The sequence below is a fragment of the Neltuma alba genome, unplaced genomic scaffold, assembly GCF_004799145.2.
Source record: "Neltuma alba isolate B1F8T4 unplaced genomic scaffold, ASM479914v2 tig00002374_pilon, whole genome shotgun sequence".
NCBI classification, from domain to species: Eukaryota; Viridiplantae; Streptophyta; class Magnoliopsida; order Fabales; family Fabaceae; genus Neltuma; species Neltuma alba.
This window is the reverse complement of record NW_021632837.1, coordinates 772778-799252: the sequence shown is the minus strand read 5'-3', so window position 1 is coordinate 799252 and position 26475 is coordinate 772778. Positions and strand designations below refer to the sequence as shown.

The following is a 26475-nucleotide window of genomic DNA, read 5'->3' as shown; positions in this document are numbered from 1 at the left end:
ACTCCCATGTTAGAATACTTAGACGCACACATATACGGGATATATATTATTTTATCAAGGCTGAAAAACAATTTGAATAGTCAAATTTATTAAATCTGTTATGAATTAATATTAAAAAGCATTAGAGATACATACAGTCATTATATTAATATTATCTAAACATTGGATGCATTATTACCAATTTTGCTTCTGGTTAATTGCATTATCTTTATTTTTTCATGACGATTTCTCTCAATTTTGTTCGCTCTCTCTCTCTCTCTCTCTTAACTACCCTCATATAAATAAAAACATGGTTAAAGCACATAATTGGGTTAGTTGAATGTTATAAAGAGGATGGGGGGTAGGAGTAGCATCCGGAAAACAAAACAGTAACAGGTTATAAATATTTAGACGGATGAGTTGATGGGATATAGTGGGATGACACTGCAATCGCAGATGCTGGATGGAGGGACCCAGCAGGCAGAATATTGTGTGTGAGATGGATGCCATCATGAACGCGGCACACGGCAACCCCGGCTCATCATTTCCGCCACCTCTTCATCATTTCATATTCATCATCACAATCATCATCTCCCTCCCTCCCATGGGTCCCGGCCGCATGCCTCTTCCTCCTCATTCTCATACGCTCCTCCTACTATTATCACACTCCCCTCCATCCATCCTTCCTCCCCCTCCCCAACTCTGCAGCGTAAAACCAACCAAACGGCGCGCTTTTCTCCTTTATTATCACCAGTGTAATTAATTGATACGACACTCAACACCCTCCCTCCCTATTCATGTTCCACGTTTCATCTCCTCTCTGGGCTCATTGATTTATTGTTTGGTAAATTGTTTTTCAAGTGTGTATATTAATGGGACAAACCTAATAAATTCGAAGCCGCATACAAGATGACGTGCGGGTCTCTTTCGTTTTCATAAAACATTTGGAAAGGAAAACGTACGCGTTAGGGGCTTGGGAGTCCCGTGTTACGTATGTAGTAGCACAGTGCATACCTATAAACGCATCCTGCAGCTTCTCGTTGCCCCCGCCCCCACTCAGCTGTATCCTCAATTATCAAAAAGGGCTGGTTGGTATTGCGTGAGGACTACATCTTCCTCTCATTATTTCTCACACGTTCCTACCTATCAACTTACTCCATCCAAACTTGGATTATTTAACTTTCACACCTGTTTTAATTAACTTGTTACTTATCTATCGTGCACGCAACGTTGATTATTAATATTTCTTCATTACCTCCCCAGTTAATTTACCCATGCATGCACGTAACATCCAGCCAATTCAATCAATACTTACCACGCGCGCTACCACTGCCGCTCCCGGTTGATGGGTTCATAAATTCAAATGCGTCCAGACCTGGGCTACTCCTTTTCAAATTTGTTACCGTGACTTACACATTACATGCATGGTTCCAGAATTCATATGCGTGTGTATATATATTTAAAACGTATGCAGTGCCTTGCTTAATTAGGCCTGTCCTGTCCTGTCCTGTTAGAGATGCAAATATTACTGAGGATTGCACATCCTGCTCCCACTCCCCTGAGCCTCACTCCTCATTCAGCTACATCGCATGCAAATGCCTCATAAATCGGATACCATTCATCGACTTAATACTATGGTCTATTTACCGACTTAATCAGGTGAGAGGAATTTTTTTCAGGGAAGGTATTTTAGAATTTCATCTCTTAATTATATATACATATTAAAAATAGTATATAAGTTTTTAGAGAAATGCTAAATACACTTTAAAATTCACTTTTTTTTCCGCTTCCTCTTCAACTCCAATTAAAAAAAAAACTTCCATCACACCAAATAGGGATATATATATATTCAGGAACGTGACATAAAATTTTTGTAATAATAAATAACCAAGTCGACCATTTTTTTAAAAAGTTGATTAGCTAATTTTTATATTTAAATTTAGAAGAAATACCTCCCGAGCCTCATTAGTCATTCCTCATTCAAGTACATCGCATACATGCACAAACTTAATTATGGGTCCCCTCTGCCATTTACCGGCTCGAATTCCGGTAGAGAAGACCGAGGGTGGACACGGTCAATAAATAATAACCGATTGATCTTCCTAGTTCCCACCACGGAGGCGCGCACACCCACGGAGAGGGAGGGAGGGAGGGAGAGGCTGGAATTCCCAAAAAGTAGGGTCGTGTGCGCTGTGCGACAGCCAGCCGTTTGGAGCGGAGTAAAATCTTTTTTTTTTTTTAAAAAAAACTTTTGGATTACTCCTCTGGTCTTTAATATAAGACTTATTTAATTAATTTAATTAGATTAAAAAGGTTAGATAAATTAGTTAATTATAAAAAATATGACATGTTTTTTTGTAAAATACCATAATCATCTTTTTTAATATCCTCCCTTCATGTCCTACTTGATTATGGTTGAGAAAGTATCCATATGAATAATTTAGAAAAAAATTAATAAATATGACAAATAGGTCTCATATTTAAAATCAAGATCAACTCAACAATTAAATCTTATATTAAGGATTAGAAAAGTACTCATTGTTTCCCATTATGAGACAAGGATGATGATTTTTTTTTCCCACCTACGTGATCATATTTATCCAAGAAAAGGCTCATGCGGGGTAAATTTATGTTAAAAAACTGCTCCTTATTTTAATGTGGATATTAAATATGCGACATAAAGAATTATTTATTGGGAGACTAATATGAGAATATACTCATTTTTGTTATTATTATAAATTTTAAATAAATAATTAAAATCAATTAGAAACAATAAATAACAAAAATATATTTTTGTTTTCAAATATACCTTTATAATAAATAAAAAAAGAGATAAAAAGAAAATACGTGAGAAAATATGACAAAAGAAAGTATGTCAAGTGAAAGAGAATACATAATTAAGTCCGATTAAAAAATCAAGAATAAAATAAATATATATTAAATATTAAGACAAATTTAAGTGAATTTTATAAAATGGACGCACCTCTTTTAAAATTTGAAATTTATAAATAAAACTGGAATGAGTATTAAATTAAAGAAACTGGTTGAATCAACATCATGTGTATAGGTTGGCAAGAAGATATTTAAATTTAAGTCACATCTATCGATTAGGTTTGATATTTAAAATAAGAGAAATGATATATATGAACATTATATCACATCTGTTAGGATTAATAATTTATTAAAATTTCTTCCTTTGTTCAAATAAATGAAGTAATTTTCACATTAAGGATGATGGAGTATAATATAGTGTGTTGACATCATGTCAATCAACAAACAAAAAAACAAGCCGGAACAACTAAAAACCAAACATATAGGAAGAATTCAGCCTGCTTTTATCTTAAACTACCTTTAATTCTTATTATAAGAATTTATTTAATTTTTAACTTGATTCTAAATATAATATTCCAATTTACTTTATTTTTCATAGTTATCCATTTTTTCTAAAGTAATTCTTATATTTTGTACATTTTAAAAGTTTCATCAAATAATAATTTTAAGTAATACGCTTAATTAGTAAAGATATTCTAAAAAAGACAATATATATTTATTACAAATAACTAACTTAATTAATTTTTTTAAATTAATTAATTAATTAAATCTTATATTAAAGGTTAGAAATTTTATTATTAAACTAACCGTTAATAATCAGTTTTTAAGATTCGCGCGTGAAAACGTGGGTGTCCATCCTCATGCCTGTGTTTGCCGCGGCTCGGTCCAGTCCCTTCCATTTTCCCCCTCCGCTCCCTCCTTTTCACGGATGCCGCGGAATCACATCGTCCCATCCCACCTTGTCAAAATAGAATGTGAACTCTGCTATGGTGGTCAACCCAATAATTGTGCTTGTCGCCCGTGACCTAAATTACTCCACCACCTTCCTTTCCCTAAAACGATTAAACATGTTAAAGCAATTCAAAATATGGAAAAGTTCAAATTCACTTTTTGCCGAAAAGAAAAATAATTCCAAATCAAATTCTTAAATCACTAATTTTTCTCGCCCTGATTCTTTTGTTATAAAATTGTAGTGTGATTAATAAAATTTTATAGTTCTATTGGTTTTTTTAATAAACATCCGAGTTCCGACCACAGACAGGGCTCCTAACTTGTTTGGCCAGAACTTACTATGTAGTAAGTAGTTAAAGAGAAGATGCGGGGTTTGACTCCTGTAGGAAGAGAGGGGTATACATTTTTTATTGTATAGCAGTAGTAGCAGTTAATCCGAGTGGGAGTGTATGTCTCCTTGCACTATCTGTTTCACACAACCGCAAACGGTTTCCTGGTGTCTCTGCTCTGGCGCACACTCACTCGGATAAGAAACCAACAAAGCACTTAGATTTTGGTGTTCATCCGCTCGCAGCGACGCTGAGAATCGCTCTCGAGCTCTACTACAATGGATCTTCGCCTACGCTTTCTTACTTTCATTTTTCTCTTCCAGGCAATGACTCTATCTCTCTCTCTCTCTTCTCTACTTTTCTTCTCCTCATTCTTTCCATATACTACACCATTCATTCTTTATGCTCTCCTCTGAAACGCTTGATGTTCAATTCTTTCCTTTTTGCTTCTTTACCCAGAAAATGGACCCAAACTCCAAATTGCTGTCATTACTTATATTATTTCTCAGAAAAACTGTGACTTTTTATTCGTTTTCGGTTGGGGGGGGGGGAGAGATTGTCTCCCTGCGAGGCGCGGAAACAATCCCAGATATTTTGATTTCCCAAGAGTGAAACCGGAGCATGTTTGAGAAACCACTCTGCCTCCGACTTCAAGCTTCAACATTTTGGAAAGTGATTTATTGATTTTATCCCGATATTGGAAACTACTAGCTGATTAAAAAGTTGTCTCATAGATCAGTGGCAGGCCATATATACCCGATTCTTGTTTTTAGGTGTAAGAGATGTATCACTGGCATCGCCCTGTTAGAAATGTACGGCGCTTTAATTTCTAAGTGGAGAGTGCAGATGGTGAGGGGGAGACCTATTTACGGAAGTAACCTGGTCCGTTTCAGCTGGCTCAGGCTACGTCTATGTCCCACTGTTGGCTTGCTGAATTCAAGTTCTTGAATGCGAGGGAACATAACCTTCCGTCCGCCTCTGGTTCGACTGCTAACTATTTTTCACTTACATGCAGGTTTTTTTAATTTTATCTGTCGCTGAAGCTGAAAGTGTGTCTGCTAGGCTTCTACTGACTTCCAATGAAACCAGACTTGGGTAAGGCTCATTTTTATGCTTGAGCGGAAAATATTTAGCATGAGTATTTCGTGTTTTGCAACATATTCCTCCGTCTGTGCTGGCTTTTAAGATTAATATGTCAGAAATCTGTAAATTCACATTTTAGGCCCATCATATTGCGGTAAATCAAACAACCGAGTGATTAGAAGATTCTTTGTCTGTGTTTGCACTGCATGCAGGAAGAAGTTGGATATCTTAACGTTGTTCGTTATCTGTAAAACAGAGATTTAGATTTTTATCTTTTCATACAGGGAAAGGCATTCAGAGGAATATTGTGCTATGTATGACATATGTGGACAACGTAGTGATGGAAAAGTATTGAACTGTCCATTTGGTTCCCCGGCTGTGAAGGTATATCTAACGGAATCGATCATCCTCCGGAACTAATAACCTTGTTCTTTGTTTCTAATTTCTGTCCCACCACATAATGTATGATTTTTAACCTTTATTACTGTTCTCATTATCATAATAGATGCATCCGTTGTCACAGCTCAAAAAAATTTCAAACTTATCTTGATATTTTGAATTTTATACTTCTCAGCCAGGTGATCTGCTTTCCTCCAAGATCCAAAGTTTGTGTCCAACAATTACTGGGAATGTTTGTTGTACAGAACATCAGTTTGACACTTTACGGACTCAAGTCCAACAGGTAAATCCTGTGATCAAGCTTTTATTATTATTGATGCAGATTGTATCCAAGGTTTCATTGTTATTATTTCATAATTAGCAGCCATGCTAAAATCTTTCACATATGCTGGATATACTGTACTCTCTGGCAGGCAATTCCTTTTCTTGTAGGCTGTCCATCGTGCTTAAGAAACTTTTTGAATTTATTCTGTGAGCTTACTTGTTCTCCAAATCAGAGTCTATTTATCAACGTGACTTCAGTTTCCAAGGTAAGACCATGCATTTCCTTTATTTCTGCTACCTTTTTATATAATTGCAACCTATGTATTGATCCCAATGGGGTTAGTTTGGATAAACAAGGGTAACAAAATGTATTGGAGTCTTATATTTAGAATCAAATTTAATCTCCTATTGGCCCTAATGTTGAGGACCGGAGGTGGTATCAAAGATGGCGGCACACTACTGAAATTATTTTAGAATGCAATTATTACTCTGACCCCACTCTTACAATTTTCAGGCTGGTGATAATTTGACAGTGGATGGGATTGATTATTATATAACTGATGCTTTTGGGGAGGGGTTGTATGAATCCTGCAAAGAAGTGAAATTTGGTACTATGAATTCTCGTGCTATACAATATATTGGGGCTGGTGCCAAAAATTTTAAAGGCAAGTACTATTGAAGTTCTAACCGAACAGTGTTCAGTTTTTCCCCATTCTTATAATCTTGAAACATAGAGATAAAACATTAGTTTTGTGATAATCTTTGTGACAATGATTATGGTGACGGTATTTTCATCCTTTTAGGGATTGCTTGGATAAAATTAGTCACTTTGCTGTAACCTGTAATGCTTATACTGAAATTGCTTTTGACAGAGTGGTTTGCATTTATTGGTAGAAAGGCACCTCTTGGTGTTCCGGGTTCACCGTATGCAATTACATTTCAGTCAAATGCTACTGCATCATCTGGCATGAGACTTATGAATGTATCAACTTATTCATGTGGTGATATTTCTCTTGGCTGTTCTTGTGGTGATTGTCCCTCATCTTCAGCATGCTCCAACATAGCTCCTCCTACCGTCCAGAAGACGGATTCATGCTCCATAAGAATTGGATCAATAACAGTGAGAGAGCATTTTGAATTTTTCTGCATGCATTTGTTTTCCGCTTTCTATGGAAGAAAAATACAGATTTAAGTCTATCTGTTGTTCTTCACTAACATGGTCCTCCTTTTGACACCTGTAGGTGAAGTGTGTTGACTTGATTTTAGCAATTTTATACATCATCCTGGTTTCTGTGTTCTTGGGTTGGGGATTATATTATCGGATAAGAGAAAGGAAGCCATCTCCTGCTACAAAATCTGCTTCTAATGTTGTTAGTGGCAGTATGCTGCATTCTCTTGATATGGAGAAGGACGAAAACCTTCCAATGCAGGTAGTTGTACCAGTTAAAATGATATTTATACAGTGAGGCATCTTTGAGAACTATCTTCCTAATTTTCATTTTGACTCCCTTTTTCTTGCATGATTTTCCAATCATTGAAACTTGTTGATTGATATTGATGATTACAAGATGCTTGAAAATGCTTCACAAATCAGACATGGTGTCCAACTCTCAGCTGTGCAAGGTTACATGTCAAATTTTTTCAGGTCATTGCCTATACTATCAATGTGCTTATCAGCTTATATTGAACATTTCTGACCTTGTTTTTACAAATGTGATCAGGAAATATGGATCATACGTTGCTAGAAATCCAATTATGGTTTTGTCTTCATCACTGGCTATAGTTTTTCTACTTTGTCTAGGTCTAATCCGGTTCAAGGTTGAGACACGACCTGAAAAAGTATGTATGACGTAAAGCTTTTAAGTTCTCTGCTTAATTGCATATAAGTTACGAACGTTCTTTCTGATATTCAATTCAAGTTTTAATCACTGCATGTCTGACATACATGTCGGGAGTGTGTGTCCAACTCATGTTAGACACAACAAAACTCTTTTTTGAAATGTCTTTGCCTCATAGTTATCATTCTATATATTCAGTTCAAAAAATTTTCCTGTTCTTTGTAATTTTTAACTAACTATTTTTTTTTTTTTTACCTAATCTGTTTCACTCTGATGATTTCCTTTCTGTTTTTGATTTATTGTTGTTTTTGGTTTCTGGAGACTCTTTAGATATGGTTTCTTTTGTGTGATAGCGTGGATGATTTTTGCCACATATTTTAAATTTGATGTCCACTTTTGTTTAGGATGCCTAATCGTTCTTTATGAATGGATTCGTGGTTAAAAAGGCTGTTGACACAAGAATCTACATGTTAGAACAGGGAAATATTTTTGGTTATAAAAAATCTAATTATTGTATGGAGAGGCAATGCTGCATTTACTTCTTTTACTAAAAAAGAACCATTGGAAATTTTGAAATCAAATGGAATGAAAATTATTTACACGAGAATGGTAAAATTATTGAGGTTTTATAGATTATTATTGACAAAAGTATGAGAATGACAAAGTTGTTACCCATTACTTGTCTCATTTTGATATGATATGTTATATTGATTTGGAGTTTTTCATTTAACTTTGTCCATTTTTCAGCTGTGGGTAGGACCTGGGAGTAAAGCTGCACAAGAGAAACAGTTTTTTGACAGCCATCTTGCTCCATTTTACAGAATTGAACAGGTTCTTACTATGGGCCATTTCTTTTTTCCCCTTTTTGATAGATCAGCTTATCTAGTGAATTAGCATGCTTGTGTTCAACACATGATATATTAAGTAGTTCAATGGCTAGATTATTGAGCAGTGCAACACTCAACATCTGATTGTGTTATGAATGTTTTTCATACTCTATTATTTGGTTAGTCCTTCCCTTGTATTATTATTATTCAGCTAATTTTTCCCTCCTCCTGTGTAAGAGACATACGTTTTAGATAAAATGCATCTAATGACAAAATTGATGGCATAAAATTACTTTCTTCGAAAAAGAATTTGACCCAGGATACCTTCCTTTTCAAAGTGGCATAAAGATATTTAGTCTTACAGATGTACTCCTCGAAGAATTTGTCATTTTCCTTTCAGCCTGGAGCTGATATTGTACGGCCTTCCTCACTTCTAGTCTGCATCTTACAAGATTTATAAAGATATAATCATATAATATATGATTAATTATTCTTTGTGGATTTAATGAATGACAATGGCCTACACCTTTTTCAGCTCATTCTGGCAACAGTTCCAGATCAAGAGAATGGTACATCATCAAGCATTGTCTCAGAGGACAACATTAAGTTCCTTTTTGAAATACAAAAAAAGGTATGCATTCTGCTTAATAATACTAGTGAAAACATAACCTTGATTGTCATATTGGATTGAAAATGTTGCTCTCAGGTTGATGCTGTCCATGCCAATTATTCTGGCATGACAGTGGCCCTGCAAGACATCTGCATGAAGCCACTGGACCAGAATTGTGCTACTCAAAGTGTCTTGCAGGTACATTCATTAGTTTACTGCCAGAAAACTCCGGGCTTTTGTGATTATTATTGTAGCAAATGCACATGGTATTAGTAACTTCTGATCAGAACGTTATACCATTTCTTTTCAATTTTCCTGCTGCTTGCAGTACTTCAAAATGGACCCAGGAAATTTTGATAAGTATGGGGGAGTTGAACATCTGTACTACTGCTTTGAGGTAACAATTGCCAAATTCTATCTTAAAGTTGATTATAGGCATTGATATTTTTTTAGCATTTTTCAAGTTAACATGCTGAACAGTTTCCAAAATATTTCTGCCCGGCAGTGCAATTTTGTTTCATGATAAATGAACTCACTTTCTGTGTGCTTATGCTCTTCATGGTTTGAAGAATGGAAAGTTGGAACCTTTCCTACTACTTAGAGAACCTTAATAAATGCATTTATTACAGCTAATATAATACACAGCAAAACTTTTCTCTTGAAACCTTGAATTTCTGGTTCACTAGTAATGGCGCATTGTCAAGGATACTATTTTTATTAAAAGCTTCCTCAGAGCTATATGGGGTTGATATCTATAGCCTGCAGGAGTTGGAGGAGAGATGCAGGTTCTGGAGTATTTCTTATAGTTATAATTAACATCACATTGCATCCAATCTCTCTTAAAAAGATTTTTAATTTGCTTTTTTTTTTTTTTAAGTATGTCGTGGAAATCTTTATGCCTCATTTTCTGTTTCCCATTATCCGGAGACACACACATCTGAAAGCAGCATCTCTCATATGCATAGCTACATTTATGTTAATAATTAAAATTACCTTGTTACCAAAAAGATTTTACCAGAGTGGCTGATTTTGTAAAATTGTATTCTTCAGCATTATTCCTCAGCAGACCAGTGTATGAGTGCATTTAAAGGTCCTCTTGATCCAAGCACTGTATTAGGAGGCTTCTCTGGGAACAATTATTCTGAGGTGCTTTCTCTACTTTCCTAGTTTATGAAATGTGAATGCAACTAAATTTTACAGAGCATGAATTAACTATGTTATGTTTTATTCAAGATAGGCATCTGCTTTTGTTATAACTTATCCGGTGAATAATGCTATTAATGAAGAAGGGAATGCAACTGCAAAGGCAGTCGCTTGGGAGAAGGCCTTTATACAGTTGGTCAAGGTTTGCACTTTATACTTGCTCGATCTTGCTGAGTAATCAGTTAGGTTATAGCTATTCTGACACCTATCTGGTTGTTACTTCTGATTTGGCTTGTGCATAAGTTTTGTGCTCCTTTTTCACTTGTCTTTTGGAGCTACTCAGGTCCTGATTTCTAGCTATAGTGGCCAACTTAAATCTAAAGCATGAAATGGGTCTAGACTAGAGCTATCTGACAATAACTAATTTGCATCTCCCAATGAAATCTGGGGTGCTTGGGATTTGCATAACTTTCTAATACTAATAAGCATAAGATGTTTTAGAAGTATTTTTTGCATTTTTTTTCTTGATGTGATTTATTTTTGCTTGTTATGCGGCTTTCTTTAATTGAGTTGCTGTGGTTAATTGCTTAGTTCCTGGTGGCCTATTTTTCTCCCTTATTTCATTACTTCATGTTTTGTTTTTGATAGGATGAGCTGCTGCCAATGGTTCAATCTAAAAACCTGACAATTGCTTTTTCATCTGAAAGCTCCATTGAGGCAGAATTAAAAAGAGAAAGCACTGCTGATGCCATAACTATACTGGTAAAGTCTCCCGAATCTTGTTTTTTGTGAATGGTTAATACTTGTTTACCCCATATCCTTAATGAGAAAATCTTCGAGTTTTTTATGATTATTTTGAGACTTGTAGTACTTTTATGTTAGTAAATGTAAACCTTGTCCCTCATTTTTTTGCAGATAAGCTATATTGTGATGTTTGCGTATATATCTCTTACTTTGGGGGATACACCACGTTCTTCTTCCTTCTACATTTCATCTAAGGTGCTGCCCCAACCTTAGTGTGAACCCTCTTCCTTTTTTACCCCTTCTCTAATATCTGATCTTGATGAGTTCGCTGTATCAAAATATCTTTTCTGTAATTCATGAATAATTGTATTAGTTATGGATTGCAGGTATTGCTTGGTCTTTCAGGAGTAATGGTTGTTATGCTGTCTGTCCTTGGATCAGTTGGATTTTTTAGTGCCATTGGTGTAAAATCGACACTGATCATCATGGAAGTTATCCCCTTTCTTGTTCTCGCTGTAAGTGTTCTGCTTCTGTAGCTATCAGATGCTGGTACTAATGATAAATTAATTTTCTTTTGAGTAAAATGATAAATTAATTCTGACTCGCTAGAACTTGGTAAACAACATTGAAGCAAGAGCATCTAGGCAGGAAGAGTTTTAGGATGAACTTTTTTATGGTAATTAGGGAAACTGACTGAGAAGGTGAGACAGACTTGATTAATAAGAACCTGTCCCCTCGCTTTTGTTCCCTTGCTGGTATATTTTTCTTAATTTAATGACAAAATAATGTAGTATAAGTAGTCCACTGCTTCTAATGAAGACAAATATAAGTAATCTACCTATGGATTATTAATTATGCTTACCATTCTTTGGCTTTTCAATATTTATCTTTTTTATTAGGTTGGGGTGGATAATATGTGCATACTAGTTCATGCTGTGAAAAGGCAACAACTGGAGTTGCCTTTAGAAGGACGAATAAGCAATGCCCTTGTGGAAGTTGGACCATCCATAACATTAGCTAGTCTATCTGAGGTTTTAGCATTTGCAGTTGGAACTTTTATTCCCATGCCTGCATGCCGGGTATTCTCCATGTTTGCTGGTAAACTCTTCGTTCTGTGTACTATCAAAATTTTGTGGTGGTCTCAGCCACTCCTTTTACGTTGATGCTGATTTTGAACTTTCCCTTGTTTTCTTTTTCGCAGCATTGGCTGTTCTTTTGGACTTCCTTCTACAAGTTACTGCCTTTGTTGCTCTGATAGTTCTTGACTTTTTACGAGCTGAGGATAGGAGAGTTGATTGTTTCCCATGCATTAAAGTATCTTCATTGCATGCTGATACTGATAAAGGTTGTTACTAAGATTTTAAAATTTAGGGCTCCTAGCGACACATCTATATTTTGTGGTCACATCTTTTTCATTTTATTTCAAGCTATTTTTGTTGACATATGTTAATTTGTAACTTTAGGCATTGAACAAAGAAAACCTGGCATATTGGCTCGATATATGAAGGTAATTGGCATTTGCTAAACCATTATCCTCTATATGTGTGTGAGAGAGAACTGTTATTATGTTTTACTTGCACTTCAAAGGAACATAACCAAAACGCTAAACTGCTGAATCACAATTTTGTCAAGCACCATGCCTGAAGTATTCAACCTAGAATACTGTAATTTGTTATGTTGTGAAAAGAAAGATTTGTAATTGGGATGCTAGATCTTGCTGTTGATAGGATTCTAATTCTAATTTTTTGGAAGTTTGCTTATCAAAAGGCTTTACCGTTTAAGTTTGTGTGGTCACTTTTGCATGTTTCTCATTGTAATTATCTCACATCCAACTACTAGTTCACTATGTGATTTTTTTTTTTGGAACTTTCCCTACTTTTACTGGCCTCCTGAGGTTTTTTCACATTTCTTAGCTCTATTTTTTGTTTTTGGCTTTTCAGGAGGTCCATGCTCCCATTCTGAGTATTTGGGGAGTAAAAATAGTAGTCATTGCTATTTTTTTGGCATTTGCATTGGCTAGCATTGTAAGTTTCTGGTTTTGTTTCTATTGTCTTATCTAAGATCAATTAAATTTTTCTTGTTCGTGTTCATAGTTATTATTTTCTAACTTGTCATGGTCCAAACCACGTAGGCATTATGCACCAGAATTCAACCTGGTTTGGAGCAGAAGATTGTTCTACCCCGAGACTCTTATCTTCAGGTTTAATATTGTCACTGCCTCATGCCTCATGCCCTCTATTTCATATTCAAGTGGTGAAGATCTATATTCTTCTCCTGCAGGGATATTTCAATAATGTTTCAGAATATCTCAGAATTGGACCACCTTTGTATTTTGTTGTAAAGAACTATAATTACAGGTATTTCTGAATCAAGCTTTTTTGTGGTCCCACCTGTGTTGTAAAGTATGTATATTTATCTATTTATATTGTAAAGTATGTACGTATCTATTTTATCTGTACGTCAGTTAGACGTACAAGCATGGGTAGATATCTTAAACTGATATATTATTTACTGAACTTCCCTATTTAGTCACGGTACAGTTTGCCATCACCTAAAGATACTGGCCATCATTGCAGTTTGATTCCACAAAAGTTAGTCCACATGACTCTGAAAATAGAAAATTTTCCCCATATTAGACATAAAAAGAGTTGGGTCCTACTTATCATGTGGGTCTCATGTGGGTTCCACTCTATATCCCTCTTCTCATTTGAACAATAGAGGAAATTCAGCCCAAAGGACTTCAGCAGGAATCATAATAGTTTTTAGTTTCCTACACCTGGCATAGGTCTTCCATTCTCAATCACGTCCTCCTTGGTTGTGAAGTTGGATGGATCCAGAGTTGTTTCACTTTATCATTGTTTGTAGACCTATTTGGATTGTTTATTGTGTTCTATGCATTGATCTGCTAATTTTTGTGCGTCTTAATTTCTTAAAATATGTTGTGCGCATGTTTCTGAAAGGAAATCTTACAGTTGCAACCCTTTTCTTATATATCTGATGTTAAAGATGATTCACTCTTTTTACTCACAGCTCAGAATCAAGGCATACGAATCAGTTGTGCTCCATTAGTCAGTGCGATTCAGACTCTCTTTTGAATGAGGTATACCATTAGTTTATCTGGCGCTGATTGATTTATTGTGGTTCAGCATTCGACTTTATGAATTAGCTCTTAACAATTAAACAAATATTTTACTTCTTATGTCAGTTCTGCTTAAATTGAACCTGCGAGCCTAGCTATCCAAATGCCTGTTTGTATTGATTGATTCTTTGGGTTGTTTTTATCCTCCCTTCTCTTTTCTTCTTTTGGGATCTTGAATACTCATTGGTAGCATTTTGTATTCACCTCATAGATTGCAAGGGCGTCCCTAATACCAGAATCAAGTTATATTGCCAAGCCAGCCGCTTCATGGCTTGATGATTTTCTTGTGTGGATATCTCCGGAAGCATTTGGATGCTGCAGGAAGTTTACAAATGGGAGTTATTGCCCTCCTGATGATCAGGTCAATTTTGTTATGAAAGAAATTTTCCTCAGTTACTTTATCTTATCTTTAGGTGCAGAATATGGGTACTGTCTTTCTATATGGTTCTGAAATGATCAGACTTTTGGTCTCACTATTGGAGTATTAATATGGATTTTCTTTATAACTTGGCAATCCATTCCTCTTCAATATTTCATGTATTGAAGAATGATTAATTGATTATTTTATTGTAACAATTTAAATAAATATCATGATATTCTTTATTGGTGGATATACGTACAAGAGTCAAGATAAATATGGAGAGTAAAGGTCAACTGAAATGGAGAAGCAGATAGAAATTTTTTTGTTAGCTGACTTGCGTAAATTAATTTTGTCTCCAGCCTCCTTGCTGTACTCCTGACGAAGGTTCTTGTCGGGCAGTTGGAGCATGCAAAGATTGCACTACGGTAATCAGCATGTTCTGCATTGGACAAAAGTCTGATGGTCTTATAGTATGAGCTAGAATGGTTTGTTGATTCCCTTGTGATCTTTTAATCACAACTATGTGAATCGTGCAGTGTTTTCGTCACTCAGAACTTCATAATGATCGCCCTTCTACGGCACAATTTAAAGAGAAACTACCATGGTTTCTTAGTGCTCTTCCATCTGCTGACTGTGCAAAAGGTGGTCATGGGGCTTATAGCAGCAGTGTTGACTTGAAAGGTTTGTTGGGTTATGCAAGTTTTTTTCTTTCAAATGCAGGCATGAATAGTATCTCTATCAGTGCATGTTCTAGTTTGTTTGGCTTTGCAGTGTTATCAATAAGTTGATAATGTTTTTGGTTGCTAGACTATGATGGTGGCATTATCCAAGCATCATCATTCCGTACATATCATACTCCACTCAGTAAACAGGTAGCAATACTATCTTATTTGGCCTGTGATTTCATAGCATAAGCCAGCCAAAGATTTAACAGTAAAAATGTTATAGGTTGACTACGTTAATTCCTTAAGAGCTGCTCGTGAGTTCAGTTCAAAAGTTTCTGATGCTTTAAAGGTAATTGTTCTTAGGAGTTCACTTTACCCCCTCCTATTAAAGGAATTTAATTCTTGCTCATCCCGTGGCATATGGGAATATTAATACCTTGAAATTGCTGCAATAAAAATGAAAGGTGTAGTAGTAGATTTAAGTGTATTTGATTTAAGTTTGCCCGGACTAACAACTTTTTCTGCTGCAGATTGAGATCTTCCCATATTCGGTGTTTTACATGTTTTTTGAGCAATACCTTGATATATGGAAGACTGCACTAATCAACCTTGCTATAGCTATTGGTTAGTATTGGCATTAAGAAACTAAGATATGTTCTCATTCTCTGATATCATTGATGGGGTCCAATTAAGATACAATGAATATTGCCAAACATGCGCAGAGTATTTGTTTGCAATTGAAATACAATGAATTTGCAAAATATTGATTGTGTGTTTTATCGATGTAACAGGTGCAGTATTTGTTGTATGCTTGGTTATCACTTGCAGGTGAATATTAATTTATTTTAGCCCTTGCTTTTAAATGTAGCTTTTGACTTTTTAAATTTGTCAAAGAAATTGTCGAGGATTATTTTTTTATTAACTAATGATATCTTCATCTTATTCACTTATTTTTGTCTGTGCTTTGAACTTTAATATAGTTTATGGAGTTCAGCAATCATTTTGTTGGTGTTGGCGATGATTGTTGTTGATCTTATGGTATGTTCCATTAATTTTAAGCGTCTTATGCTTCTTCTCTTCTCTTAAGAGGAAAATTCTCTCGGTCTGCAGTTCATTTACTTACAAGTTGTGCTTCGTAGGGTGTGATGGCAATATTGGACATCCAGTTGAATGCGGTCTCAGTTGTCAACCTTGTCATGTCAGTGGGCATTGCTGTCGAGTTTTGTGTGCATATTACTCACACCTTTGCTGTCAGTACCACTCTGCAATTCATTTTTGCAAATTTGATTTACCCACATGTTTTAATTTAAAATTTGAAGTCCATGATCTCTTCCTATTCCCTTCTTGATTTAGGTGCAAATAGTGAGCGATTGTTTTTCTTATCTTTCTGTTATAGTCTTTTCATCGAAGTGAGAATGACATGTTGCTCAGGTCCTCTCAAATTTAACGGTTTTCTGATGTTATTGCACGATCTTTTACAGGTAACAGGTGGAGACAGAGAAAAACGTGCTAAGGAGGCTCTGGGTACAATGGGAGCTTCAGTTTTCAGGTGACATACTGGCAGGAATCTGTTTTCATATTTCCTGACTTTTCTTCAAAACGCAAACAAATGCTGTTTTCAGCACCAATTTCACGTCCAGTGAAAAAGGAAATCCATGTGCTACATCAGAATCGCCATGCCTATCCAGTTTTACTCTGATCTGCACGTTATTTTCTCTTAATTCGGTTCATTTCTTTGCGATTGCAGTGGGATTACTCTGACAAAGCTGGTTGGAGTTCTTGTTCTTTGTTTCTCAAGGACTGAAGTTTTTGTGGTATTTTTGATAAAATCATCCTTTGTTTTTTGTCAGTAGGAAGTATATGTAAGAGCCCTTGTTATAATTCGCCTGTGTGTTTTGCAGGTATATTATTTTCAAATGTACCTGGCATTAGTACTACTTGGTTTCTTGCACGGACTAGTTTTCTTGCCGGTCAGTCATCCTTGTTGATTTGTTGTTTGTCTTGTTTTATATTTTAGTTAGTCAAAATGGACCAAGTTAAAGAACAAAAAGCATCAGAATACCAGCCGGTGAGCTCTGATGCTCTATAGATTTTCTGCAGTAACATGTGCCAGATGGGGTCTGGGTGATGTTCATTTTTCTAACTCGTGGGTAACAACCTCTTGGAGCAATTTACCCGCCAATAACCCTCATGCGTCGAAATAAAAACTGGAAGACAAATGTTCTGCTTTTCTTTTTCTTTTTGCTCTAGAAAATCTTGAGAATTTAAAAATGATGTGTACACTTCTTTTTGAATAAAAAAACTGTATACTTCCTTCAAAGAAGAACTACGAGAACAAGTTTACACCAGTCATTACAAGCTTTAGGCTCTTTTTCATCACCCCCACGTTTTGACAAGGAGGTGGGGGTTCATTGGGAAAGGAGTCTCATTCACTACTCTCAAATGTCCCTTGTAATGCCTTAACCTCACAAAGGTTTCTTTTCTTTTGTCTATTGGTCATTAGATTCTACGTAAAAATAGTAGTCCCCTACATCACAACATTATGAATGCTTTCCCATGCTTGTATACGTGTTGATTTCACTTATGAACTCTTGGAGCTGAAGCTAAAAACAATTCTCCATTGATTTTGTTTTGTTTGGGAATAATAGGTGGTATTGAGCATCTTTGGTCCACCGTCAAGAAGCGTGCAAATTGAACAGGGGGAAGATCGGTCATCAACTTCTTCATAACTTGTGGACATGAAGCCAAAAGCGTCATCGGGTCGCCCTCACTAATATACCAAATAGTTAGGAAGCATCCACAATGTATAGAATGACTTGAGGGAAAAATGAAACAGTGAAGTACAGGAAGAAATAGAGAAAAGAACACCAAATTTTGTGGCACTAGCATTAGTGTTGGATAATATTGATGAGAGAGAATCAGAATTCATGGGTTGTGGATTAGAGAACAAAAAGCATCTATTTGCTACTACGTGATATCTAACGATCGCACCAGGATGATCGCCAATGTTGATGATATTATTTGGCACCTGATCCATTGGCAACCAGAAGCCGAAAACACGATCCAGCTTTGATTCTAGTGGATCATTCCTATTCAAATGGTCTTGTAGCATCTTTTTTTTTTTTTTTTCAAGTGACTAGTCTTGTAGCATCTTTGATTCAAAAGAAAAATGTTCATTTCAAACGCATTGGCTTTCCTTTCTGTATTTGGCTTCTCTTTTGCCCATGTTAATATTACGTTAGGGAGCTGCCCTCGTTCAAAGGCTAGATACCACAACCGCCATTGTGCCTTGAATACTAAATTATTGTTTACACTTTGGTTGGATTTCAAGTAAGATTGCGTGTAATTCCCTGCAAAGTCTGTCTTCCTATTCTTTGTCATAACTATGAAAAGCTCATGTGACGTTCTCATTTTGTCACATGGCAAGTGGGGATTTCAACTTTGAAGGTATACAATAGGTTTACGACATATGAGAGAGAATCAGAAAGAAGACATCATTTGCCTTTATAGGCTAGTTATCAACCCAAAATCCAAAGCCTAGCCTCAGTTAGACTCCTCCCCAACACCGGCAACAAACTTGAATGAAGCTTTTTTATTTTTGGAAAATTAACCTTTTGTCCTTATAATTTTCACTCATTTATAACTCAATTCTTATATTTTGATTCGGTGTAACTAAGTCCCTATAGTTTTGATTTAATTGCAACCATATAAAATGGAGAAAACTATAGGGACTGAGTTGCAGTGAGTTAAACTTTAAAAATCAAGTTAAACCGAGTCAAAACTACAAGGGTCGAATTATATCAAGTCAAAGTATAAGAATTAAGTTACAAACATGTCAAAACTATAAGGATCAAAAGATTAATTTTCTCTTTATTTTTTTTAATGTGCGCGAAGAAGGAAAAAGAATATGTGACAGTTGGAATCTTTTTTCTTATTTAATAAAGTTATTTTGGCCAATCTTTACCCCCCAAAAAAAAGATATTTTGGTCAATATATACTAATTTATCTTTGATTAGATGTAAAAATTATATTGATATGAAGTTATCCTAAATATATTCAAATTAACTACCATTACATTCCATTCACTGTGGTTATTAAATTAAATTCTCACTCATTGGTGAATCAAAGAGTCCTTACTCTTAAAAATGTGGTATTCCAATTTCAAACACACAAAGATCACAGAAAGATTGGAAACATTTGTGAAGTATGCCGTCTTGTTTAGAGTCTAATAATTATGCACGCAGCAGCTATTGGTGATGCCATTGAAGCTCAAGCAGCCACAACAACAATATAACAAGTAAAACTAATACTATTTTCGGTCATCTATATAAGACATAGTTGACTAATTTGAGGAGATTAAAAAAGTTAAATAAATTATTTTGAAATATTATATTTATTATTTTTTTTCAAATTAATTCGTTCAACTTATGAACTAATATATAGTCTAATTATACATATAAATGATTTAGAGATATCATGTAACATATATTATAATTAAGTAATATTTTAACTTTTTTTATTTTCTCAAATTAGTTAATTGAATTTTATATTAAGAATCAGATGTGATAATGAGCCTGTTTGGCGACTAAAAGTTACTTGTTCAAGCCCATAAGAACGTTTAGTATGTCAACACCTCTTTGGTTGAGGTTTTAGCCCATCCTACTCATAGGCTAGAAGTTAGATTTAGAAGCACGATTGCCTTAAATTTAAAAAAAAAAAACTACTTATAGGCTCATCCTACTTATAACTTATTTTTATTCAATCATAATGCAAATGATTTTTTACCCTGTCTAACTTTTATAAAATCCAATCAAAATATAAATCACATTATTCAATTTAATTTTTACCTAAATTTTTTAAAAGTCAAATTAAAAATAAATTACTTTGCTGTTACAAATCCAAACGATTCAATATTATTCGGAGCGTCGGCATCAGCCAAAGCCTTCAAGGGCCTCCAATCCCCATGAGTGTTTCGTGCCGAGACCAGCACTTTGAGAAGCCCATCCGTTAAGTAAGCTGGCCATGCCAAACCTTGGATCAGGTTCCTGCTAACTTGGTCAAAGATAAAGTTCCTCGTGCGTCTCTCTCAGGACTGTCGAACTTATCTGAGTCCACTCCGGAACCATTTCTAGATAAATTTCCACATACATCGCGTGTCGACCTTAGTAAAGTCCTTTCACTCCTACTCGCCTGTGAACTCTTCTTACAGAGATTTCCGATCCTTTTGTGAGATATAGAGCGAGCAAGGGAGATTATTAGTCGTTGGATTCCTATCAATTGGAACGTACATTTGTAGCGCTTTGAACCTCGATATAAATAAGTGCGCTTCTCCATGATGGGAGATGGAGGACCTGGATTGGCAGTGGTCCGAACTACAATCTTACCACTTTAGAAGCTTTAGTTAATTGATTTTTGGAGAGCACGATTAATTGGACCCATTCTTATTGTTTGAATGCTCCCAAGACCTTCCTGAAATTCGATAAACAAAGATGATTGCCTTCCCTATTCATTCCCATTAGTGCACAAAGCAGGCCGTGAAGAGTCGAAGAGTATACGACTAGCACGAAATCAGATCCACAAAAACCAGAGGAGGGTAGAACTTTCAGCACGGCTGCGGGCGTCAAAACGCCATCTCTCATGAATCATTCACCGAAACAAAGGTCTACAATTCATGTCAGTGAGCTTCCAATTGTTATGACTCGGACTGTCCCACTTACTTGTATGTTATTTTTGGCCTTTCATATTCCAAGTATTCATGTCCAGTGGCTGCCAAATACCACGGTTTTAATTACAGCGTAGTTATTCGTTCCTTAGTCCAATATTTGCGGGGCATGCGCTTCTTATCTTCCCGTTGCTTGGCCAGAACAATCGAATTCCTAATCAATACAACCAACAGGGTCTAAAACCCACGCATCAATGCAGGAGCTTGGACAGAACTACCTACAACTTCCCAAGCTGAGAGTACAATTAAATGAAAAGTACAGGAAATGAAATAGAGAATCGGCACTTACAAACAATTTATTAAGTTGTCATACTAGTTTTGTACATATCAACATTACAACACGGCATTGCAATAAGGGGATCGATAATTAAACCCTTCAAATGACCTCGCGGCCACGTCCTTATCACATTCCTTACTCATCTACAAACCCACAAACATTGGGGTTTGGACCAAACTTAGATGCTTGGCTTCAAATTCAAATGAGATGTTATCTTTTAACCAAGGGGGCGATCGGCCTGTGTACCAACACCAGTGCAAACATCATTTCACAGATTTAACTCTGCGATTCTTACCTCAAAAATAATCATATGCAAAACGACTCACCTGAGGCCAGTATGATATCCGGATGCTGTGGATCTCATGGGTGACAAGTGGGTCTCATAAAGCTTCATACCATCTGTAGACAAATGTGTCTTGCCTGAAAAAAGGTCAGAAAATAGAAGACAGAATCAAATGTCGGATAATAGCAAACATATTTGTATGGATTATATATGCACTCTATAGCAGGAACCTATCAGGTGCCCAGGATCGGTATCTTTCCCTTGGTTGCTTGAAGTTGCTCTCCCTCACAATTATGCGCTGCATTAAACAATGAAGTCATTCACACATTCTTGCTTCCCAGGAATTAGAATTTTTCACCGCCTTACAAGCACAAACTTTAAACGCTTATGATTTTATCCTAAAATAAGTAGGTACAATGTAAATTGAAGCTCACAACTAGTTGATTCAATACCAACAATGTGGTCCACATTTACCCACTGCGAATGACCAAACCTAACCTTTTCACGCTTTCCTGTGCAAATAGTAGGAGGAATGGGGAACATTTTTGCATGATGAACAGGGTCATATCTTGATGGAAGTAATTGACCTATAAATCACCAGCATTGTGGTCATTATGATGAAATATGTGGGGAAAAAAAAGAGTAAGTTTCCTTTTTTACAAGAAAAGCTATGTCCTAATAAACATGAATATGAATAATAATCCAACGGCATCAAATGATTGATAAGGTTGCCGATATTTTATTCAGGATAAGAAAATAACAAAATGATGCCTTTTAGTTTACCTCCTCGTCCCTGTGCATGAAATTCATAAAACCCTCATGGTGATTGTTGTGAAGAGCAGCCTTGGGAGTATTTGCCGGAAGTTGCAGATAGTTTGGTCCAAGTCTCTGTCACTGAGTATCAACATAGGAGAAGATGCGAGTTTGGAGCAACTTATCACCTGAATAGCATATGCCAAGTACCACTATAGCACGACAAAACGCACGTTGCTCATTCTCAGCAAAGAAGTTATCAATGTTCTTGCCTGAAAAAAAGGTCAGAAAACAGAAGACAAAATCAAATGTCAGATAATAGCATATATATTTATATGGATTATATATGCAGTCTACAGCACAAACCTATCAGTTGCCCAGGATCAAGATTCAAGAGCAGCCTTGGGAGCATTTGCCGGAAGTTGCAATCGTTTGGTCCAAGTCTATGTCACTGAATATCAGCATAGGAGAAGATACGAGGTTGGAGCAACTTATCATCTGAATAGCATATGCCAGGTACTACTATAGCAGGGCAAAACGCAAGTTGCTCATTCTCAGCCAAAAAGTTATTAGTGTTCTTATTCAGGACCAAGCGACCAACTGGCTGTAGGGGCAAAATGTCCTCTGGCCAGGTCTTAGTTACGTCCAGTGGATCAAAATCAAATCTGTCTTCATGGTTAGGATCAATTGTCTGGATGTAGAGTTTCCACTCGGGATAGTTTCCACCTGCACTTGAATCATAGAGATCTTGAGTGGCATGACTATGGTTGGATCATCCAACCTTAATGGCCTCTTCCTCCAATAGGCACTTGACACCACATCCAGGTTTCCAGTGAAATTCCGCATAATGTGCTTTCCCAGCCTTGTTGATCAAAGTATATGTGTTGAAACCCGAACCTTTCATATGCCTGTAATCTTGTGGGACACCCACATCATCAAATCAGAAGGTAAACATGTGAAGACTTTCCAGATAATAGGAGAAGAAGTCAAGGATCCTCCAATTCTCCTAGATATGAGACTTGGGATTGGGTTTAAGAGCATGGACCATATCAGGAAACTTCATTCCATCACGGATAAAGAAGACGGGAAAGTTGTTTCCCACTAGATCAAAGTTACTCTAAGTTTATAAAATAAGAATAGGGATTATGTATATATGGAGAACTGGCAGTATTAATCAAAATGGGCAACTTCACTTTACATATATAACATAGTAATCATATTTAGTCACTGGATGATAATTTTAACTTCTATTGGACCCCCATATTCTTACCTTGTAATATTTCACAGCAAAACCTCAAGGATCGCTCAGAGTTTTTGGGCCAACACGCTCATGGATAACGGCTGAGAAACGGACAATGACAGGTGTCTAAACTCCAGGGGCTCGGAGAAAATCTGCACATGTCAGGTGAGAAATATCATGGGCGACTTAAAAAAAAAAAAAAAACCTTTGCTCAGCTCCCTTAGCATGGACAACACGTTCTGGGATCCGCTCCCTGTCAAAATTTGCAAGCTTCTCCACCAAGTGGTATTCCTCTAGGAAAATTGGACCCCAAAAGGGATTTTAAAATATCATTTCTAATTATAAGGTATAGTTAGCCAAAGATACTGCCTTTACTCCACAACCTCCCCTCACCCACTGCAAGTACCCTTATGCTATCATCAAGACATTCCTCCCCTAGGATTAATTTGGGAGAAAGTGACTTGAGGCATTTCTATTCTTTGCTTACAGTGACTATATTTGGCATAGATAAGAGTGAAAAGGAAGGCGAAACATTTTATAAATTAGAAGTAATCAAAAGCCCATGTATGCCTGATATTCCAGAACCACAAGACAATAGTCATTTATAATTTGCCATATCAACAATAAAATTCCTTCGATACCATTATCTATCACGATTGTTCTTGACTGGCAATAAATTTGAAGTCCTTCAAAAACGAATTCTTTCGAGGCAGAGCTTAAAAAAAGTTCAATTAAAAAGAACACATTCAAAAGAATTCTTGAAATTAAGGAGCAATTTATAGAAAACTTCTGTACCACGTCCCTATACCCACTTGATCATTGTTTCCCGTCATGCCGATAGTATTAATCACGCAAATATATTGATCCAACTGTTAGAGATGACTTGTTATTCCAAACTGGAGCACCGGAATTGGTAGTCCAGAAAGGAGAATTGAAGGCACTTGATGGTCAATACTACACGAAGTAGAACAAGAAACAAATCAGTAACATAGTATCCTGCATTTGCCAATTTTTACGCCAAAAACAGCAATACTCGCTTGATTAATGTGGCAAGGGAAACGTAGATTGACGTCACTGATTTCTCAATCAAAGGACAACCAAGATAAAGTAAACTTCGAAACATAAGAGATGGGTTAAATTGAAGAAGGATTTTATAACAAAAAAGAAGCAGTAAAGATTTGAGAATTACAAAGAAAAGGAAAAGGTAGATTGACGAAGGGTTGTTTGGAAATCTTGAAAAAGTTTTTACATAAACAAAGACAAAACTCCTTTCATCTTTTTAAAAATCCAAACACCCCAAAATCAAGTTAAAATCAATGTCAGAAAATAAAAGGAGAGCAATAGAGATTAACGATGTTGCATGAATCTATTCAAAGACAGAATAATGATCAATAAGAGAATTCAAGACGTCGTGTTGATTCACAGGGGTCCATGCCTCCATGGCGATGGCGCGATGGAGCTGTAGAGAGTAAGAAACAGCAGAGAAAAATGGTGATTTCGTGGTGTAATCAGGGACTAAGCGCTTCAGTTTCCGAATATTTAAAAAAAAAAAAGGCTTGCTCTTCCCTGTAATTTCTTCCATTTCCTTAATTTTCATCCCCATCTTCATCTCCCATTTTCTTTTGTTCTTATCATTTCCTCCTCTTTTTTGGGATGAAATCCCTATCTTAAACTCAAAAAATCTGAGAATCAGGCGACGGAAAGGTATAGAAGGCGTTTGTTTGATTGTTTGTTTCTTTTTAGGTTCTGTTGGCCAAAGACAAATCCCCTTCCATGGAACAGAAAGTAGACCATGTCTGGTTCGCTCGTTCGTTCAGTCGATTGATCAGGAAACAAAATTTATATCATTTCAATAAAAATGGCGACTCAGACTTTTTAACCGAGGCGCTTGTATTTCTTTCCAGCTCTTTTCCTCCCTCTAAATGTAGCAAAAGGCATCTTTGTTTGTTTGTGTCGTTTTATTTTGGGTTCACTTGTTGCCTGCCTTGTTTTTGCATGTCAAAGAAGCAGGGACAAACGTTGGAGGGTGGGACTCAAATCACAATCATTCAGTATAGGCCCCATGGAAGAGTGGGAAAAAAAGGCTGGTGTTGGATTAGGCGATTTCGACAAATTAGGCGAGTTCTCTTGTAGGTCGAAGTGATGGATTGTGTCACCCGTTCCAGAACATTCTTGGTCATGCTGAAAAAAATTGTACAGGGAGTTGGGACATTTCTTTAAATTTTCTCAAGCATAAACAAGGGAGAAGCATAAAATGTAAAAGAGAATGTAGCAGTAAATAATAATAATAATAATAAAAGAAAATAGAATATTAATTAGAAATAAAATTGGTAAAAACTCATTGAATAGCTCTTAAATATGATTTTATGAAAAAAAACAATTAAATCAATTCAAATTTCATGATGAGGGGATGTTTGATTAAAGAAGTGTGTGGAAACCCAAAAGCATTTTACATAAATTGAAATAAATTTTTTTTACATGGTCATTTTATATACTACTATTTCTGATCCTCAATATAAGACCTTATTTGACTATTTTTATCCTAAATATAAGACCTTAATTCACTTTGTCTCTCATATTTGTGTATTTTTTCCCAAAGTAATCCTTCTAATAATGGTAGTTCTAGTCAAAATACTTGATTAGTAAAGATATTTTAGGAAAAACAACATCTATTTGTTACAATAACTAACTTAACTTTCTTATTTAATCTTCTCAAATTAGTTAATTAACGTTTGTAATTAAGACCTAGTATAAAATTATTTTTAAAACTATGATTTACCACCATGGCAACACCTAATCTTGGATTCCACGGGGACATCCTACAACTCCGCCCTATCAGTATTGTGCTGGGGCCTGGCCTTGGTCCTGTTATCGTGAATTGGGCCGAGTTTAGTTTCCGCGATTGCTCATATTCCTTTATATCCTAATATTTGGTTCCATGGGGTCTCTTATGGGGAGTTGCGGTTTGGCATCTGTGGCTTTGGATGAATAGCTGTGTATTCAATGTTGATTTTCAAAAGCCTGTGCGAGCGAAAC

General features: G+C 36.0%; 1 protein-coding gene and 1 pseudogene across 2 annotated transcripts; one reads left to right on the top strand and one right to left on the bottom strand.

The window, feature by feature from the left end:
* Positions 1-4216: 4216 nt before the first annotated feature.
* Positions 4217-18369, top strand: LOC114723041 (NPC intracellular cholesterol transporter 1). 2 transcript variants are annotated; one of them, XM_028909187.1, is made up of 39 exons: positions 4217-4414; positions 5107-5186; positions 5459-5558; positions 5749-5856; positions 5987-6103; positions 6352-6502; positions 6710-6957; positions 7079-7267; positions 7406-7482; positions 7559-7676; positions 8423-8506; positions 9038-9133; positions 9209-9310; positions 9441-9509; positions 10163-10258; positions 10350-10457; positions 10904-11017; positions 11171-11254; positions 11386-11514; positions 11899-12097; positions 12201-12344; positions 12463-12506; positions 12940-13023; positions 13131-13199; positions 13280-13356; positions 14030-14099; positions 14350-14499; positions 14859-14924; positions 15036-15180; positions 15307-15371; positions 15448-15513; positions 15695-15788; positions 15956-15992; positions 16145-16202; positions 16304-16414; positions 16646-16713; positions 16912-16978; positions 17066-17134; positions 17813-18369. In XM_028909187.1, exons 1-39 carry the CDS (start codon positions 4370-4372, stop codon positions 17891-17893), a joined length of 3879 nt encoding a protein of 1292 aa, XP_028765020.1. In that variant the 5' UTR covers positions 4217-4369; the 3' UTR covers positions 17894-18369. The 2 variants fall into 2 exon arrangements, with proteins under 2 accessions (XP_028765020.1, XP_028765015.1); XM_028909182.1 differs by having other exon boundaries at positions 7079-7270.
* A 2959-nt stretch (positions 18370-21328) lies between these two features.
* On the bottom strand, positions 21329-24387 carry LOC114723451 (catalase isozyme 1-like; annotated as a pseudogene).
* Between the last annotated feature and the right edge of the window lie 2088 nt (positions 24388-26475).